Raw genomic sequence first — 19,092 nt, 5'->3', positions numbered from 1 at the left:
GTAACCGTAAGCGTGGGGTATGGATCTTTCTCTGATTACCAATAACACAAAGAAACGTAAATGTTCTTTGCAGCCACATTATACAATTAATTAAATGGTACTGAATTAACAATTACATGATATGACAGATTAGCTAAAGAAAAGAAATGATAAACCAATCACCACGCTTTACAGGCTCATTTTTTTATTAGTATGCAAAAAAGAAGGTTGTAAAATAATCAGTATGTACATAACTGGAAAGCTAGTCACATTATATCCTTGTTTGTGAGCAAGGAGCTGATGTTCAATATTGGATTACAAGATAGAGACACTGGGCAAGACTCACAAACAGGAATAGCAAAACCAGAATTCTACTCCCATAGGTTAACTGCAGTATTTGGAGTACATATATGACTTTACTGAATATTCACATAGAATCGTAATATTATTGATTGAAATATAAAATAGTCAATGGTATATAGGAGTGCTCCCCTGCTGGTGAAAAATCTACTTGAGTAAATTATGTGAAAATGCACGTCTTATCTATTTCCCCTGTAGGAATATATGCTTTTCCTGCAGATTAACCCTTTACCGTATACCCCCATGAAATATGGTGATGTTCCTTTGCCTTTCACATGATTTACCAATAACACTTCCAATGCGTAACATTTATTTTGGTATAATATTTGCAAGGCTGTCAGTTGTTTTACTATTGTAAATTAACTTTACACTTTAAGAAATCATCAAATACCGATTTACAGAATGTGGATGTAGAGTTTATAATCCCAAATATTTTTTCTCACCAGATAAATGTAGATTTCCACATAAATCATGATCACAAACACTGAAGTAAAAACTAATCAGTTTAGTTTAACTGCTGTCCTTTCATCGGCATGTTCACCAAATGCCCAATAATTTTTAATGTTCGATTTAGAAAACCAAACAAATTTTACTGCCCTATCGTGGGAAAAGCGTCTATGACAAGTTGGACGACGAGTTGGATTTAGCGTTTCAACAGGCCGTGGGAGTGTGGTCAGTTTGTATGTCTGGGTAAAGTGGAAAGGGTATAAACGTTATAACAACATGAAGCTGTCTGCAGAGCACATCACGAACTGGGTCAAAATAAACACAATTAAAATTATATTTTACAAATGTTAACTTTAACAGTTCCCAAACTATTAACTAATCTCTTTAAACATCTTTGAATCCCAGTTAATAGACCATTCTCCAATCTGGTAACACACAAAGCTGCAAAAAAGTAAATTCCAAACAAGACCAAGTAAGGTAATTAAACATACATTTTAGAAGAAACAAAGCATGCCGTAGCTTCCAGATTAAGGAAAAAACCAACACACCTTTCAACTTAAAATTCTGATAGAAGAAAGGAAGAATGTATTCTGCTAACTTAGCAAGTTTGCAAAAATTTCAAATTGGCTGAGCTTTCGATATCAAGAGATGAACTTGGTTTCAGAGAATCTGAAAAAACAAAGGATCATGATGATGACATTTACATAATGCAGCTAGAAGTGGAACATCTCTAGGTGCAGGGTGATTATTTGTTTTCCTACAAAACTGCCCATAACGATCCAAAAGATCAGCTTTGAAGCACTAGTTAACTTATAAAAAATGAAGTGCCAGGGCCCCTGTCAGAAGGCCACTGTAGCTTGCACCACCCATTGCCTCCCCCAGAGCTTCCAATAACAATACCATCACAACTAATCATCACACTCATACAGCTGTGACAATTCAGACTTTAAATATTCATTAACCCCTTCCCCGCCACGGACGTAATGGTTACGTCCATGGCAGCGCCCGTGTGGCGCCATGGACGTAACCATTACGTCCTGAATGCTTCCCTCGGGAGAAGCGCTAGCGCTCCTCCCGAGGGCCGCCCCCCCACCCCCCTAGGTCAGGGCTGACCGGGGAATCCCTTCCCCTTCCACCCCTGACCCCCCCCACTCCCCCCTGTGACGTCAGCGCGCGCGCGCGCGCTGATGTGTCACAGGGGCCTCCCTCGTCGCGCTGGAAGCTCTGCTTCCAGCGCGATTGAAAAAGAAATGCAAAAGCATTTCTTTTTCAATCACTTGGGAGGCCCGGAGGGGCTTCAAAGGGAAGGAAAAGTATTTCCTTCCCTTTGAAGTCCCTCCGAGGGTTTCAAAAGCCGGATTGCTTGCAATCCGGCTTTTGAAACCCCACTAGACACCCGGGATTTTTTTTTTGAAATTGAAATTGACAAAAGGGAGCGACCCCTTGGGCAAGGGTCGCTCCCAGGGGGGCAGAAACCTCTAGGCACCAGGGACCATTTTTTTTTTTTGTTTCATTTTTTTTTATTGAGGTGGGGAGCGACCCCTTAGGCAAGGGTCGCTCCCCTTGGGGGAAAATTATATTTTGGCCATTTCTGCCCCCCTTGGGGGCAGATTGGCCTATTTTGATGAGGCCAATCTGCCCCCAAGGGGGGTAGAAACCACTAGACACCAGGGATTTATTTTTATTTTTATTGTTATTGACAAAAGGGAGCGACCCCTTGGGCAAGGGTCGCTCCCAGGGGGGGCATATTTTTGGGAAGGCCTTTTCTGCCCCCCCTGGGGGCAGATCGGCCTACTATTAGGCCGATCTGCCCCCAGGGGGGGCAGAAACCTCTAGGCACCAGGGACCATTTTTTTATTTTTTGTTTCATTTTTTTTTTTTTTGTGGGGAGCGACCCCTTAGGCAAGGGTCGCTCCCCTTGGGGGAAAATTATATTTTGGCCATTTCTGCCTCCCTTGGGGGCAGATTGGCCTATTTTGATGAGGCCAATCTGCCCCCAAGGGGGGTAGAAACCACTAGACACCAGGGAGTTTTTTCTTTGCGTGAATTTCACGCAAAGGGAGCGACCCCTTAGGCAAGGGTCGCTCCCTGGGGGGGAGGGCAATTTATTTTAGGCCATTTCTGCCCCCCCTGGGGGCAGATCGGCCTATTATTAGGCCGATCTGCCCCCAGGGGGGGAAGAAACCTCTAGGCGCCAGGGCAAAATTTTTTTTTGTGTTTTTTTTTTTGTTCTTTCTTTTTTTTTAGAGATGGGGAGCGACCCATCAGGCAAGGGTCGCTCCCCTGGGGGGCAAATTGTATTTAGACCATTTCTGCCCCCCTGGGGGCAGATTGGCCGATTTTAGGTCAATCTGCCCCCAAGGGGGCAGAAACCACTAGGCACCGGGGATTTGTTTTTTGGCGCCAATGTCACGCAGGGGGAGCGACCCCGTAGGCAAGGGTCGCTCCCGGGGGGCGGGGGGTGGGGGTTGGGGGGGCAAATTTATTTTAGGCCATTTCTGCCCCCCCGGGGGACAGATCGACCTATTATTAGGCCGAACTGCCCCCGGGGGGGGGGCAGAACACTCTAGGCGCCAGGGCAATTTTTTTTTTGTGTTTTTTTTTTTGTTGTTTCTTTTTTTAGAGATGGGGAGCGACCCATCAGGCAAGGGTCGCTCCCCTGGGGGGGCAAATTGTATTTAGACCATTTCTGCCCCCCTGGGGGCAGATTGGCCAATTTTAGGTCAATCTGCCCCCAAGGGGGCAGAAACCACTAGGCACCGGGGATTTGTTTTTTGGCGCCAATGTCACGCAGGGGGAGCGACCCCGTAGGCAAGGGTCGCTCCCGGGGGGGGGTGGGTGTTGGGGGGGCAAATTTATTTTAGGCCATTTCTGCCCCCCCCCCCTGGGGCCGGCTGAGCTACAGGCCAAACACCACAGGTAGGCACCTTGCAAAAAACACCTCTGTTTTCTGTGAAAAAATATGTTGTGTCCACGTTGTGTTTTGGGCCATTTCCTTTTGTGGGCGCTAGGCCTACCCACAGAAGTGATGTACCTTTTTTTTCTTTTTTTTTTTCTTTTTTTTTTTTTTTTAGAGATGGGGAGCGACCCATCAGGCAAAAGTCGCTCCCCTGGGGGACAAATTGTATTTAGGCCATTTCTGCCCCCCTTGGGGGCAGATTGGCTGAGTTTAGGTCAACCTGCCCCCAAGGGGGCAGAAACCACTAGGCACCGGGGATTTGTTTTTTGGTGCCAATGTCACGCAGGGGGAGCGACCCCGTAGGCAAGGGTCGCTCCCGGCGGGGGAGGGTGGGGGTTGGGGGGGCAAATTTATTTTAGGGCATTTCTGACCTCCCCCCCCCCCGGGGCCGGCTGAGCTACAGGCCAAACACCACAGGTAGGCACCTTGCAAAAAACACCTCTGTTTTCTGTGAAAAAATATGTTGTGTCCACGTTGTGTTTTGGGCCATTTCCTTTTGTGGGCGCTAGGCCTACCCACAGAAGTGATGTACCATTTTTATCGAGAGACTTAGGGGAATGCTGGGTGGAAGGAAATTTGTGGCTCCTCTCAGATTCCAGAACTTTCTGTCACCGAAATGAGAGGAAAAAGTGTTTTTTGGGCCAAATTTTGATGTTTGCAAAGGATTCTGGGTAACATAACCTGGTCAGAGCCCCGCAAGTCACCCCATCTTGGATTCCCCTGGGTTTCTAGTTTTCAAAAATGCACTGGTTTGCTAGGTTTCCTCAGGTGTCGGCTGAGCTACAGGCCAAAATCCACAGGTAGGCACTGCTTTTTATAAAAAAATGTGATGTGTCCACGTTGTGTTTTGGGCCCTTTCCTTTCGTGGGCGCTAGTCCTACCCACACAAGTGATGTATCATTTTTATCGGGAGACTTGGGGGAACGCTGGGTAGAAGGACATTTGTGGCTCCTCTCAGATTCCAGAACTTTCTGCCACAGAAATGTGAGTAACATGTGTATTTTTAGCCAAATTTTGAGGTTTGCAAAGGATTCTGGGTAACAGAACCTGGTCCGAGCCCCGCAAGTCACCCCTCCTTGGATTCCCCTAGGTCTCTAGTTTTCAGAAATGCACAGGTTTGGTAGGTTTCCCTAGGTGCCGGCTGAGCTAGAGGCCAAACTCTACAGGTAGGCACTTCGCAAAAAACACCTCTGTTTTTTTCCAAAAATTTAGGATGTGTCCACGTTGCGCTTTGGGGTGTTTCCTGTCGCCGGCGCTAGGCCTACCCACGCAAGTGAGGTATCATTTTTATCGGGAGACTTGGGGGAACGCTGGGTGGAAGGAAATTTGTAGCTCCTCTCAGATTCCAGAACTTTCTGCCACAGAAATATGAGGGACATGTGTTTTTTTAGCCAAATTTTGAGGTTTGCAAAGGATTCTGGGTAACAGAACCTGGTCCGAGCCCCGCAAGTCACCCCTCCTTGGATTCCCCTAGGTCTCTAGTTTTCAGAAATGCACAGGTTTGGTAGGTTTCCCTAGGTGCCGGCTGAGCTAGAGGCCAAAATCTACAGGTAGGCACTTTGCTAAAAACAGCTCTGTTTTCTGTGATATGTCCACGTTGTGTTTTGGGGCATATCCTGTCGCGGGCGCTAGGCCTACCCACACAAGTGAGGTATCATTTTTATCGGGAGACGTGGGGGAACGCTGGGTGGAAGGAAATTTGTGGCTCCTCTCAGATTCCAGAACTTTCTGCCACAGAAATGTGAGGAACATGTGTTTTTTTAGCCAAATTTTGAGGTTTGCAAAGGATTCTGGGTAACCGAACCTGGTCCGAGCCACACAAGTCACCCCTCCTTGGATTCCCCTAGGTCTCTAGTTTTCAGAAATGCACAGGTTTGGTAGGTTTCCCTAGGTGGCGGCTGAGCTAGAGGCCAAAATCTACAGGTAGTCACTTTGCTAAAAACAGCTCTGTTTTCTGTGATGTGTCCAAGTTGTGTTTTGGGGCATATCCTGTCGCGGGCGCTAGGCCTACCCACACAAGTGAGGTATCATTTTTATCGGGAGACGTGGGGGAATGCTGGGTGGAAGGAAATTTGTCGCTCCTCTCAGATTCCAGAACTTTCTGCCACAGAAATGTGAGGAACATGTGTTTTTTTAGCCAAATTTTGAGGTTTGCAAAGGATTCTGGGTAACAGAACCTGGTCCGAGCCACACAAGTCACCCCTCCTTGGATTCCCCTAGGTCTCTAGTTTTTAGAAATGCACAGGTTTGGTAGGTTTCCCTAGGTGGCGGCTGAGCTAGAGGCCAAAATCTACAGGTAGTCACTTTGCTAAAAACAGCTCTGTTTTCTGTGATGTGTCCACGTTGTGTTTTGGGGCATATCCTGTCGCGGGCGCTAGGCCTACCCAAACAAGTGAGGTATCATTTTTATCGGGAGACTTGGGGGAACATAGAATAGCAAAACAAGTGTTATTGCCCCTTGTCTTTCTCTACATTTATTCCTTCCAAATATAGGGGTGTGTGTAAAAAAGACATCTATTTGAGAAATTCCATGTAATTCACGTGCTACTATGGTCACCCCGGAATTCAGAGATGTGCAAATAACCACTGCTCCTCAACACCTTATCTTGTGCCCTTTTTGGAAATGCAAAGGTTTTCTTGATAGCTATTTTTTACTCCTTATATTTCAGCAAATGAATTACTGTATACCCGTTATAGAATGAAAACGCACTGCAGGGTGCAGCTCATTTATTGGCTCTGGGTTCCTCGGGTTCTTGATGAACCTACAAACCCTATATATCCCCGCAACCAGAGGAGTCCAGCAGACGTAACGGTATATTGCTTTCGATAATCTGACATTGCAGGGAAAAGTTACAGAGTAAAAAGTAGAGAAAAATTGATGTTTTTTTTACCTCAATTTCAATATTTTTCTTTTTCAGCTGTTATTTTCTGTAGGAAACCCTTGTAGGATCTACACAAATGACCCCTTGCTGAATTCAGAATTTTGTCTACTTTTCAGAAATGTTTAGGTTTCTGGGATCCAGCATTGGTTTCATGACCATTCCTGTCACTGACTGGAAGGAGGCTGAAAGCACAAAAAATTGCACAAATGGGGTATGCCCCAGTAAAATGCCAAAATTGTGTTGAAAAATTGGGTTTTCGGATTCAAGTCTGCCTGTTCCTGAAAGCTGGGAAGCTGCTGAGTTTAGCACCGCAAACCCTTTGTTGATGCCATTTTCAGGGGAAAAACCACAAGCCTTCTTCTGCAGCCCCTTTTTCCAATTTTTTTGAAAAAAACGAAATTTTCACTGTATTTTGGCCAATTTCTTGGCCTCCTTCAGGGGAACCCACAATGTCTGGGTACCTTTAGAATCCCTAGGATGTTGGAAAAAAAGGACGCAAATTTGGCTTGGTTAGCTTATGTGGACAAAAAGTTATGAGGGCCTAAGCGCGAACTGCCCCAAATAGGCAAAAAAAGGCCTGGCACAGGAGGGGGAAAAGGCCTGGCAGCGAAGTGGTTAAAAATGACTAATACATGCTGCCCAAGCTACCCTTAAAGCTTTGGGTATCGGTTATTAGTGATTTTAATGTATATTTAATTATTAGGCAATTGACAAAATTAGACAAACAGCACCACCATTGGCAGGAATAAGAGCCAGTGTTGACAATAAGATGCCGATGCTGAGCACCGGAAACCACAAGCTCAAATTAAGCATTGTTGTGAAGACTCCACTGAAGAACAACTGGAAAAGCAATCTGAAGTTTATTTATAAGGCGAAAGAAGCAGATCCCACATTATCTTTCCTATTAGTAGCCATCTAGAATCAAAGACATTGTTGTTGGATATTTCAGTTCTTGCAGGGAATGACAATTGTGAGAATTTAAGCCTGTCATGGAAAGAATGTCGTACTTCACTGCAGGGATGTCTTTTGATGGTGCTTGTCTCTTCAAATGTGTACTCTGAGGAGGCAAAGAAACCTCTTCAAAGAACACATGGGGAAAGGGGAACTGGGAAAGCCGCACATCACTATGTAGCACCCTCAATAGGACCTGAAATAGGTTTGTCTCCTGCATTCAAGTTCGGAAGAGAGTAAACAAACAACATTACCATATGGTCTCCTGAACTGAGCTAAACTATCTAAAATACTGTGTCTGATTTAACTTTTAAGATTGTGTAACGTTCCTGAGCTACATGTGCTTGTGAATATAAATGGTTCACCTACAATATGTAATGTGAAATGTTAGTCTAATGTCTAACACTTCTGTGGTGTGATTATATATACATGCATAGCCTAATCCCTCAACTACCTATAAGATATTCAATGCAGGTTGTAATATGTTTAAAAAAACAAACCAAGGACATTGTTCAAAGTCTTTAAAAGTATTGGGAAATTTCACTCTGCAGATGAAAATGTACCTTTAGTTCAATAGAATTAGTCATGAAACAATACCACCTCTGAAGAAATGTATAGTCCATAAATGCACAGATGGCAACGCATCAACATCAGTCAGTTCCACAGAAAAAATTAATTAATTCTAGGAAGAGGATATTTTCAGAGATAATCATAGCAGAGTTCAGTCTTCAAACTGAGCGAGATGCGATCAGACACAAAACAGCCATTGGAAAGCAAGGATCTTCAAGGTGAGTGCATTGATATACTAGAATTCATGGGTATTCTCCCTACGCCTCTGCTGCTACAAATCTGTCTACAACTTCTTGCCATTGGTCTGCCAGTGGCTTTCTTCATATTCCCTTGTGTTCTTCCAGGTATTTGCTACCTCCTTCTGCCAGTACCCAATGGTCCACCTCTGCCCCGCCTTCCATCAACTTTTCCACCCCAGTTCATTTTTTACTTTCTCTACCAAGGTAACATTTTCTCCATAGGTCATTCCATCAGACCTCAATACCTTTGAGGCATAAACACAGAAGACTATAGTAGTATGACTTTTGTATCAGTTTGACTATCTTACATTTTGCAACATATTGAATGTTTTGTGCTACATAAATGGAATAAAAGACATGTAACATCAATAGATAGCTCACAATGCTGTTAAATGACATTGTTACTGTGCAATTTAATTTCCAACTTTCAGCACAGCTGATGCAATGTAAACGTAGCTACTGCAAAACTAAGGAGTTAACAGAGGCATATCAAATTGAAATTTTACTAGAAATTACCTAGTCTAGTTCCAGAAATGTCTTAATATTATTCTGTTTGTGTGTGTAGAGAAAGAGTTTAAATTATGCAATGTTTCTTTCCTTTTTAGGAGCTACTTGAAATGATGGAAAAACACAAAATGCAAAATGAGGCCTGGTTAAAAGCCAGAGCAGATGAAAATGATAAGGAAAGAAAGGAAATTTGTAAACTGAGAGTAAGTTGTTAATTAATTTCATGGAAATACATCTGGGGTTAATTCACAAAGGCCTTTTGGAGTATGCAAACTACTATTATAATAATACTACTCCTTGTCCCACTACATTCATCCACTGAGGAGCAATTGGGGATTTTCACTTGAACGCCTGTTCTGTATCTGGAGCTCAGTTCACAAACGGCCCAGTTCATGCAGTTTTACTCTTGTTGTACTCTTGAATTTCTGGAGTGAGCCAGGAGACCTACACCTAAACAGATTAAAATACTCGCTGTCCAAGCCTTGGAGTAAGTCATGCACCACACACTGCCAATCACAGGCACTGCAAGGAAATGACATGCATATCCATGGTGTCAGGAAATAACACTAGAATAGAGAAATATATTTTTCTCAAAGCACTTTTACGTGAATGTGTTAACACAACATTTCACACACTTCGGACCATCAACCAAATTAATGTGACTGCTCTACAATGTTTTTAAGAAGACACACCACCACATTTAACCTGCTTATGCCAACAATACTCTCTTGTTTCAGTCTTGAGAATAACACTTTGCTTTTTGTAATGTATGATGAATAATGTAATTTTTAAACAAAAAACATTTTGTTGATTCAATTGAGTCAATAAGTTATTATTTCACAAGAAAGTATTGTTGACATAAGTATGTGAAATGTGGTGGTGTCTCTCGGTTGAGAAAAATATCAAAATAATAAATGTGGCCGCACTAATTGAATTTTGTGACCACCAACTAAATATGTTGTTAATTAGTGTTGGTTAAGGTGTATTGTGATTGTGATTTAGACAGTTGGCATTTTGCTGCCTAGGGTTTCTGGAAGATTCCACCAGCCTTGGCTGGTGATGGCTCTCCCACAGGGAAATGTGCATTGAAACCAGACAGTCCACAAAAGAGTCTTATCAACAGGATGGTTAGAGAGTAGCTGTACCCTTACCTGATTACACGTTAAAGGTAATTTCTCCAGTACACACAAAGAGACCTTACACCAGCCTTTTGTGTCACTGGCCAGGCTGGAGCCAAGCCCAGGGAAGTGAAGAGAACTGACCAGAAGGGGTTTTGGGTCCAGGTAAAGGTGTGACCACCCCCCCACCCAGAAGCTAGACAAGTCATAAAAGTGGCATCACTAGAACATGAAGGAGAGCAAGACTGTGGACCTAGACTGCAACAGTGGAAACATCCTAGATAGCTGGGACGACAAGCCCCCTGGTACCCTGATTGAATGAGGACTCTGTTTACAGCAGACCCAGACTAGTGGGTCTCTCCCGGGCTAGTGATGCTAGCCCCCTTAAGCCCCCCCAGTGGGGGAAAGACCTGGACTTCTGTGCCCCAGCAGGAGGAGGGAAGCAACAAGAGCCGGACAAAGGAAAAAGCTGGCACAGGGAGCCAGTGCAACCCGATCCATGCAAGATGTGCTCCCGTGGTTTCAGAAGGCCTCTTGAAACTGCTTTAGGTGGCTAGAGCTCAGCGCCAGGAGTAAAGTCCAGGGGAGTCAAATCAGTCTGAAGGGGCTCAAGCTATGAACCTCTAAAGATTTTTACCTTTGACCCCACAGGCGAGAAACAAGTGTGTGGGGCTCCACTCCACTTTCTTAAACTATTGTGATAATTTATTGAGTGTTATTATTGCACACAGTGAATGGTGATTACTACCTCACACCACTTCCCTGTGTCTGGAGTGCTCTGCTTTCCTACCCTTAAACAGTCAAGTGCTACAAAGGGGTGCTTGGTTCGCAGAATGGAGACAATTATGGACCAATTACTTGTGCAGGCCTCACATCCTGCACAACAAATAACCCAATTTCTCACAGTCCAACCGTGATGGAGGGCCGGTTGGCTTCAGAAACCAGTTGGAAGTTTTACTTTGGACATAGTCTCTGAAATAGAAGTCCAAAATCTTCAGCAGAGTAAGGCAGTCAGTTGTAGCCAGGAAGGCTCATTTAGACCAGATAGCTGTTTAACCCGGAGAAGCTACTACTTTTTGGCAGGAAAGCTCAGAGCAGGAGAAATTAGAATTTCACACTCACTGAAGTTTCCTCACTGCCTGAATGCTTTTGGCACTCCTCCCCACACCTATGTCATTGTCTCCTGCTCATTCAGGGCTAAGCACTCAGAGTGCTGCAGCTCAAGACTAATGCAAATTAGCCTCCTGAGGCTTTAGGCAGGGAAAAGGTAACTTTCTAAAAGAACCTTTTTCATAATATTTATTAGTCATGTGATTTCACAAGTGAATTGGGTTTTAATAAATGTTACAAAGAGTCACAAAATGGAATTTGTGGCTGGTTTTTAGCTGGTGATAGCATTAATAAATGTAATATTGCTTCCCATTGGTTTCCTATGGGTCCACCACCCTTGCTACAGTTAAAATAGCCCGTTGGAACTTTTTCACTCTAAAGACATATTTCACATTACATTTCTATGTGTTCTACTTTTACATATCAGGCACTTTGCCTTATGTGCAGTAAAGGTTTATTTTGACAGATGGAATTGTAGTTTAAAAGCTGCTTTAGTCAGCCTATAGTGGTAGGCCTCAAACCATGTTTTACAGTCACTGTAGTGAGTGGCACGAAGGGTGCTGAAGTCCACAAGTGTAATTTAGCTCTGAGTCCACTTTTTACCATATAGCAGGTAAGTTAGATATGCCAGTTAGGGGTGAACCAATTTCATAATGTTGAAAAGAGGAGTACATGCACTTTAACACCGGTTAAAAGCGGTTAAACGCACCAATTTCTATAGCCAGCAAAAAGAGATGGGGGAACAATCTGGAAGTACACCATAGAAAAGATGGTAATTTCCTGCAGTTAGGAACCATGACTGAGTGAGGTAATAACAAGGGTTTAATTTGGGCTAGAATCAAAGCTATTGCTAAGGAACAGGATAAAGAATAGGGTTAGATGTCCAGCTACTTGCACAACTGTTTACAGAAAAAATGTATAAATGCATAAATATTTCAAAAGAGATAAAATGGGCTTGTTGTTTAAAAATCATTACTGTTCTCAGTGATAAACATACATTTATAATAGAGTACTCCCTAGAGGCAGGAATTAATGAATTAATTAATGTATTTTCTCCAACATTGTTTGTATTTTTTTCAGTTAGACACTGAAGTGTAGCAGGTATGTCCAGTTGGGTGTCTGTGCTTGCTGGGTTGCTGGACTCAAACTGCACCTCCTTGATGAGACCTATAAAGCTGCAAAATGCCTAGGTTTGCTTGTGTTCCCACACAGCAAGGACTTCACCTAGTAGTTATGATGGGACTGTCCCTATCAGGCTGGGTCCAAGATTGTTTGCATATAGTTGGTGCCTGACTGTAGTGGCACGCCGAGCAAAACAGACAATGTTCTTGAATGTGTCCCAGATTAGTGGTCCAGTGGTTAACATTAATTTAAGCATTCTATCCATCACGTTTTGATTGTTGGTCACGCTTCGTTGTGCTAGTCTCATTTTGTGGTCTTCTGTGGCACTGTCCATTTCAGTTACTTCTCCTTTCGTTCTGTGGCAGGGCCCTTAGCTTCTACCATGTGGGATGCCATGCAAGCAGCTCTTAGGCTGTTTACGTGGCTTACAGAATTCTCCATTCTGTCTGCCATCGGAGTCCCATTTGAAGTTTCCACTTTGCTGCTCTGTATGATAGATAGCTTTCTCTAATTTTCACTGGGTACTCTCCATTGCACTTGGTGCATTTGGAATTACTGCCAATAGTGTATCAAAGGCCATGTGGTATTTTGAGGGGTGGTCCAAGATTTTGCACGAATTGATGATGGTTGGATTCAAGTGAGCTCTGTGTCTCTAGGTTGAATGGTAGACAGATGTTTCTGTGTCTATATTTCTATTCATCTTGATTAAGTAGACGCTTGGGTGGGTGGGGTGTGTATGTGCAGGTACTGGCAGTGCATAGGGTGAGAATGAATCAGTAATTATGATGAGATTTGGTTCAGATGCGGCTTCCTCTGTGCAGGCTGTCCCAGATCCACCTTGTGAGAGAACAGTATGCTCTTCTGAATAGTGGTGGAGAGAATTTCAGCTTATTGAGGGTATTGGTATTTTGTAATTAGCTGGAATGTGTCCATTGCCAACCCGCTTATTTGCACACTATGTACTGTGCTAGTGTTGTTCTTATGAAGTAACATAGGAGTTTCTTCGCTGGAATGTGAACTGGTAGGTTCAGTTTTGGAATTGTTATTGAATTCCTTAGGTGGCTTTAACATATAAGTATTGTGATTCTATGGATATGGTGGATTACAGGGAGATGTATAGGTACTTTCCTGGATCTAGGCCTGGGTGCTTGTTCCTTTGTGCCATACTACCTATTTGCTTTGCATCTTGATGTGAGTGTGTATATGTGCGTGTGTATTTCAGTGTGAATGTGTCGGAAACAGGTGAATTGTATATCATATGACATTCACGGCTGAGTGTGATGCACAGTGGCTGTACTTTCCTCTGGGTACGTAAATGTGTTTTAGGTTCATACTTTTGCTAGCTATCACAAAAAGTGTAATTTCTCTTGCCACTGAAGTTATCTTGTCCTAAATGGCCATTAAACACGTGGGCCGTGTCATGCAACTGACCTGCAATTTGGTGGGTAAATGTGAAGAGAATACATGCTGGTATTTTCTACCCACATTGTGAAATGGTTATCAGTGTATTTTTTTAATGATTTTGTTATTGTGTTTGAATATATACATTTTTGACATTTGTGTTCCTTTATGTTTGTTTCATGTTAGGTGTGATCATGTTTAGGGGGCTTTGCCCATGCACGGTGTGAGGTCTGTAGGTGTGGTATATGGTAATATGTTGTGATGGGTTTGTTGGTGGGAATGACTCTTTGTTCTCTTTACCTAAACATTCTTCTGTTTTTGTGATCTTCCCTCGTGCAAATATGGACTTCGCCATCTCTATGTTCGCTCAATTGTTGGAAGTGAGCTTTTATGTTCTGGAACTATTTGAAAAGGTTCAAGTGTGTGATATCTGTATGGCTCTTACTCTTTCTCCTCACTTCGCTCAAAAACATTTCTTTTGCTTGTTAAGACGTAGCTAAGGCTGCATCAGGAAATCTGCGTGGTGTGTAAGTATGGACAAAACTAGAGTTAACAGAGGAATCTGTGTTAGAAAATTACACGTTAATTGTAGTCATAAATTTGAAAACCCTCCCTTAAGCAAACATAAAGATCCTCGTTCTGACAAGTGCTGTAAACCAATTGCCACGCGGACCCGATAAATATTCACATTAAAAGCAGCTGACTTGCTTGGGAGTCCACAGGTGATTTTACTGCATACAGTGTTATTGCATGCAGTTTTTGCAAGGGATAAAACGGCACATGGTTAAATCATTTGCGAAATGACCCAGCTATCAGAAGCTGGATGAGCCACAGGCATAGAGGTGAAAAAATACAAAAAAACCTCTTCCAACTAGAAGCAGGTCCGAAATGATTGAATGAATTGTCAAAGGTGGAAACAACATAAAAACTCTTAAAAAGTAAAACGCAAACAACCAATAAAATGTTGTGCAAGTCCATCAATATACAGTAGTGGCATAATAAGTATAAAAGTGAACCCTGAATGGGTATTTCATTATGCCTCAACATATTCCATTATAACTCAGTATGAAATGCTGTAGGAGTGAGAGAAGCAGGCTGCACACAGCTAAAGGGCTATAACAAATCACTAGATGGAGGAGACCGCAAACGATTCCCAGGACATTGTTAAATCCCTTGAACATGCCAGAACTTCAGGTCTTCATAATCTATTGTCTTGATAATGGTACCATAAACCACACTTTGGGCCATATTTATATTTTTTGACGCTAAACTGTGCAAATGCAGTTTTGCCTCACAAACCTTAGAGCTGGCTAGCGCTATCTGTGCGTGATCTTCATACCATGACACAAGACGCCCCTAAAAAATGGATAGAGTTAATTTTTTGCACGTTAACCCATTGCGCCTTGTCATAAGGCAAAATGACATTAATGCCGCAAAATGACTCTAACCTGTTTTACGGCACGTAAATTTGTCGCAAAACGGAAATGCACCATTTTTAACCTCGTTAGCGTCAACTTTAGATGCTAATGCAGAAAACAGTGCAAAGGAGAGGCAAAATGGCCCCGGAAAGCCAGGAGAGACCCCAGAGTGACCCCCAATCAACCAGGAACCAGCCAGGAGGACACACACAAGACCCAGGGGAGGGAGAAGAAAAAGAGAAAGTGTTGTTTCAGTGCGGAGGAGTAGGAAAACTGGTGAGAGAGGTGACAGAGCATCAACATCAACTCTTCGTCACCTCAAAATTGCCAGTTGGCAGGATAGAGGCAATCTGGCAACAGATAGGAGAAAAGATCAACAGTGTGGCAGAAGTGAGGAGAACCGTAACTGAGTGCAAGAAACATTGGCATGATTGCAAGCGAAGGACAAAGGTAACAATGGCAAGGAACAGGAAGGCAATACTGAAAACTGGCGGTAGTAGTCCAGCACCACAAGAGGACCTGGACGAGATGGAGGAGATGGTTGCAGCAGTCATCCCAGATGAGCTGGTCTCTGGAATCGCAGGACAGCACAGACTACTAGGAAACACCACAAATGCTGGGTAAGTTGCATGGAGGGGAGAGGCACATAGGACAGACACAATGCATGTCAAAGGAGCGCAGAGAGACACATTACACATGAAGGAAGTTGCACCATGCAGACATAAGCTACACATGTTCCCACGCCTTGGTAGTGCCATGCACCACAAGACATACACAACCTGGACATATGTCAATCACCAGAGCTAAATACCTACATGTACATATGCAGCACATAGGATGGATGGCATGTCTAGTGACTGTGCCACTGGCTGTCTCATCACAACATCACTTGCATATAGTCAAATTAACACTCCCAAAATGTCAAAGACATCAGCGACTAGGAAGTCAGTCAATACCATTCCTGGGGTTAAGTCATGGTGGTGTCCCTTGCAGTAACTCCTTGCAACTGCTCTGCCTCATTGCCCAAACACATGTGTGCTGCATCTTACCACATACAATTCATTGCAACTATCTCAACAGTACCCAGACATGTGCCAGTAGTACCACCACCCCGCACATTAACAACACATCCATGTAAGGCAGCCACAACTCCATCATGCAGTGAGGATGCCCCCTCGGTGCAGGGAAAAATAATCTGAGCAGGCGCTCGGGGAATAGCTGGGTGGTTCTGTATCACTGAAAACATGCCACCACCCAGAGCAACTAAACTGGTGTATTGTGGAACCACACATCTTGGTGTTGATCAGAAATGTGTCACTATAGAAAATATGTACCACAGATAGCAAAATGTAGGTCACAACAGATACAGGATGAGCCCACAATTGCTCTGGCACAACAATTTGAGACACATAGGAATAGGGAAATAACCACACACTGTCACGACTTACGCGCTGCTTTAACCTGGAGTCCGCAGAACGAGTGGCGAGGATCTTGTTCCTGAATGTTCGGCCTTGGCCCAGGTACAGGCGACTCTTTCTGGTAGCCACGGTGCTGCAGGCAATGGAAACGTCAAGGGCAGGCCGTGTCCTTCAGAAGTAGTGCCAGAGGGAAAAAACCCTGAAAGGGGAAAAAACCTCCAGAAAGGAAAGGTTCCTGAAACAGGAGCAAATTGAATAGGTAAATACAAGAGCAAAAATACAGGAAAAAACACTGGAACAGATGTGAACCAGTATCGTATATGAGGAAGCAGGAGCAAAGACACCATCCAAACAGAAAGTGTTGCAGAGCAAGGAGAGAAAGAATCAGAGCCCGTAAATACCAAAAAACAGGAAGCGACCAACAGGAAGTGCAAGGACTCCATCCTAGATAGGGAAAAACAGATAGAACATAATGGACTAGGAGCCATAGAGAGTAGGGAACTATGGCATGCTGGGAAGAGAGGGGTAATATGGGAAAAAAGAACAAACATAAAGGGAGGCACAATGAAAAGGAAGAAAAAAGAAGAAGATATTAAGAACAGGTGAGTGGGGGAGGTTAGACCTGCATGTAAGCATGTCGCGCTATGAAAGAACGAGGCCCCATGCCCAATTTGGGGCCTCGTAGTGTGCACAGCAGGCTGGGGACGCGGCGCGTCTTCATGCCGCACGCCACGGCCCGAGCCGAATGTTTGGCTCGTGCCACACCCAGCGGCACGACACACACATGGTGTATGACTGTGAACATAATGGTGTATAATTTCACATTGGCGGGTTGGGGATGGTGCATGGGCAAGTCTGGTGTTGCAAAGACTGCCAAACCAGTGTACCCTTTGCAATTAATTGGCAGTATGAGTCTCACGTTGGGATGGCAGGTGGAAATCTGTCTGCTCATGGTAGCTCTGTGGGACACTTACAACAACTTTGTTGATGGATCTAATAGAGTCAGTGCCAGTCTTGGGGTGCATTGGGTGTGACAGGACACACTGCTCTTAGCCCTGAAAATCAGGCAGTGGAAAGGGCAGAGGGGCAGGGCATGGGACCCCCTGCACTGCCCATGCCAGTGCACGGGCTGTGCAGGGGCACCCAGGAGCACACCAGACCAGATTACCACCATCTTTTGCATGGGGGTTTCACCACCATGCAAAGGCTGGTGGAAAAGTGGGAACATACCTGGAGGGTAGCGTTAATCGTAAAATTAGTTTGGTGTCACAAGACAGGTGGCATTGCCAGTCTGTAAGATACTGGAAACCTGCCAGTGCCAGGCCATTAGCCCATGGGGCATTACCCATTGACAACATGTGCCACTACCACCTGCGCTGTTGAGGGTGGTCATATAGACAATGGCAGTCAGGTGGTCACAGGACTGCCGCACTTGTAATGAAGTACCAGTATGACTACCTGCAGAATCACCATCAAACAAGTTTGAGGCCCTGACCTAAATTCAACTCCAGTTAACTAGCTATGTTCATAAACTAGTTTAACATCAGGCACTGTCAGACACAAAATTATGTACACAACAAAAAATTATACCCATGCTGGACATCCCTGTGTCCACCCCTGAGCCTGTGTCCATTTAGCTGCACTGCCACTATGCTGCATCTCTTGCATCATAGTGCAAGGATGGCTGTATTGAGGGGGAGATCATAGTTGTGTAGGAAGGTGCACCTTCCAGCACAACCAGAAGATGAAATGGAAATCTGCTAGGTCCATGTGTGCTGTGCAATCTAGCACACATACACATACATCAACATGAGGAGCAATCAAAGGAAACAACAGCTTAGTGTCTTGGCAATGCCATACCTGGGGTGGTGCAAGGTTTCATTACAGCACAGGTGTATGTGAAACATGTAAGACTGGGACAGGGGCATATTGCCATGTGTGTTGTTGTGGCTTGACCACTGCAACACTCATTGCAAGGCCCTATCATGCAAGTGGATGCATAGGGAGGGTTGACAATAACAAGATGGCGTCAAGCCACAAAAAGGATATACATCACACCTAGTAGATATGACGCAGCCAATTGTGCCACCTGAGCTTCAACTCATGTGACACTCAGGTGGGGCAAAGGGCTGATAACAATGAGCCTCCAATAGCAAGTCAATGACGTGACATGTCACCTGCCACAACACAGAAAGATTGATTTTACTCCATCTCATTGCGGAGGATGATGGCTCGCCTTCGGATTTCCCTGCCCTGGCGTACCCTGATGACCTGGATGACCAGCTTACAACCATCAGCCAAGAGATCCTTCTAGAAGTCCTGGTATCCCTCCAAACACCACCTCCAGTTGCAAGGGGGACAAATAATGTAGCAGTCATCCCAGATGCCCCACCCAACACCCCAATAGTACGACCTGCTGGCACCAACACAGTTGAGGACTCCGAGGAACCATGGACCAGCGTTCAGAGGACAGTGGTAGGAGTCCAGCAGGAGCTGGCCAAGGAGGTGCGGGTGGGGATGAGGACTATAGCAGCCAGCCTAGAGGGTGTGCGCACGTGCCTTGTTATGGCCAATGAACATATTGCAGCCAAACAAGGCACACACTTCCCAC

The 19,092-nt window shown here is 44.3% G+C and overlaps 1 protein-coding gene across 1 annotated transcript in view; it reads left to right on the top strand.

The window, feature by feature from the left end:
• The window catches only part of LOC138287249 (rab9 effector protein with kelch motifs-like), a 392,655-nt gene that overhangs the window by 348,938 nt on the left and 24,625 nt on the right, over positions 1-19,092 (top strand). Inside the window, exon 18 of the mRNA XM_069227612.1 lies at positions 8,993-9,097. Within this exon, the coding sequence (XP_069083713.1) occupies positions 8,993-9,097 (105 nt within the window). The remainder of the gene's footprint in view (positions 1-8,992; positions 9,098-19,092) is intronic.

Source organism: Pleurodeles waltl, chromosome 1_1 (assembly GCF_031143425.1).
Source record: "Pleurodeles waltl isolate 20211129_DDA chromosome 1_1, aPleWal1.hap1.20221129, whole genome shotgun sequence".
NCBI classification, from domain to species: Eukaryota; Metazoa; Chordata; class Amphibia; order Caudata; family Salamandridae; genus Pleurodeles; species Pleurodeles waltl.
The sequence above is the reverse complement of the archived record's forward strand: the minus strand, read 5'-3'. Positions and strand labels throughout refer to the sequence as shown.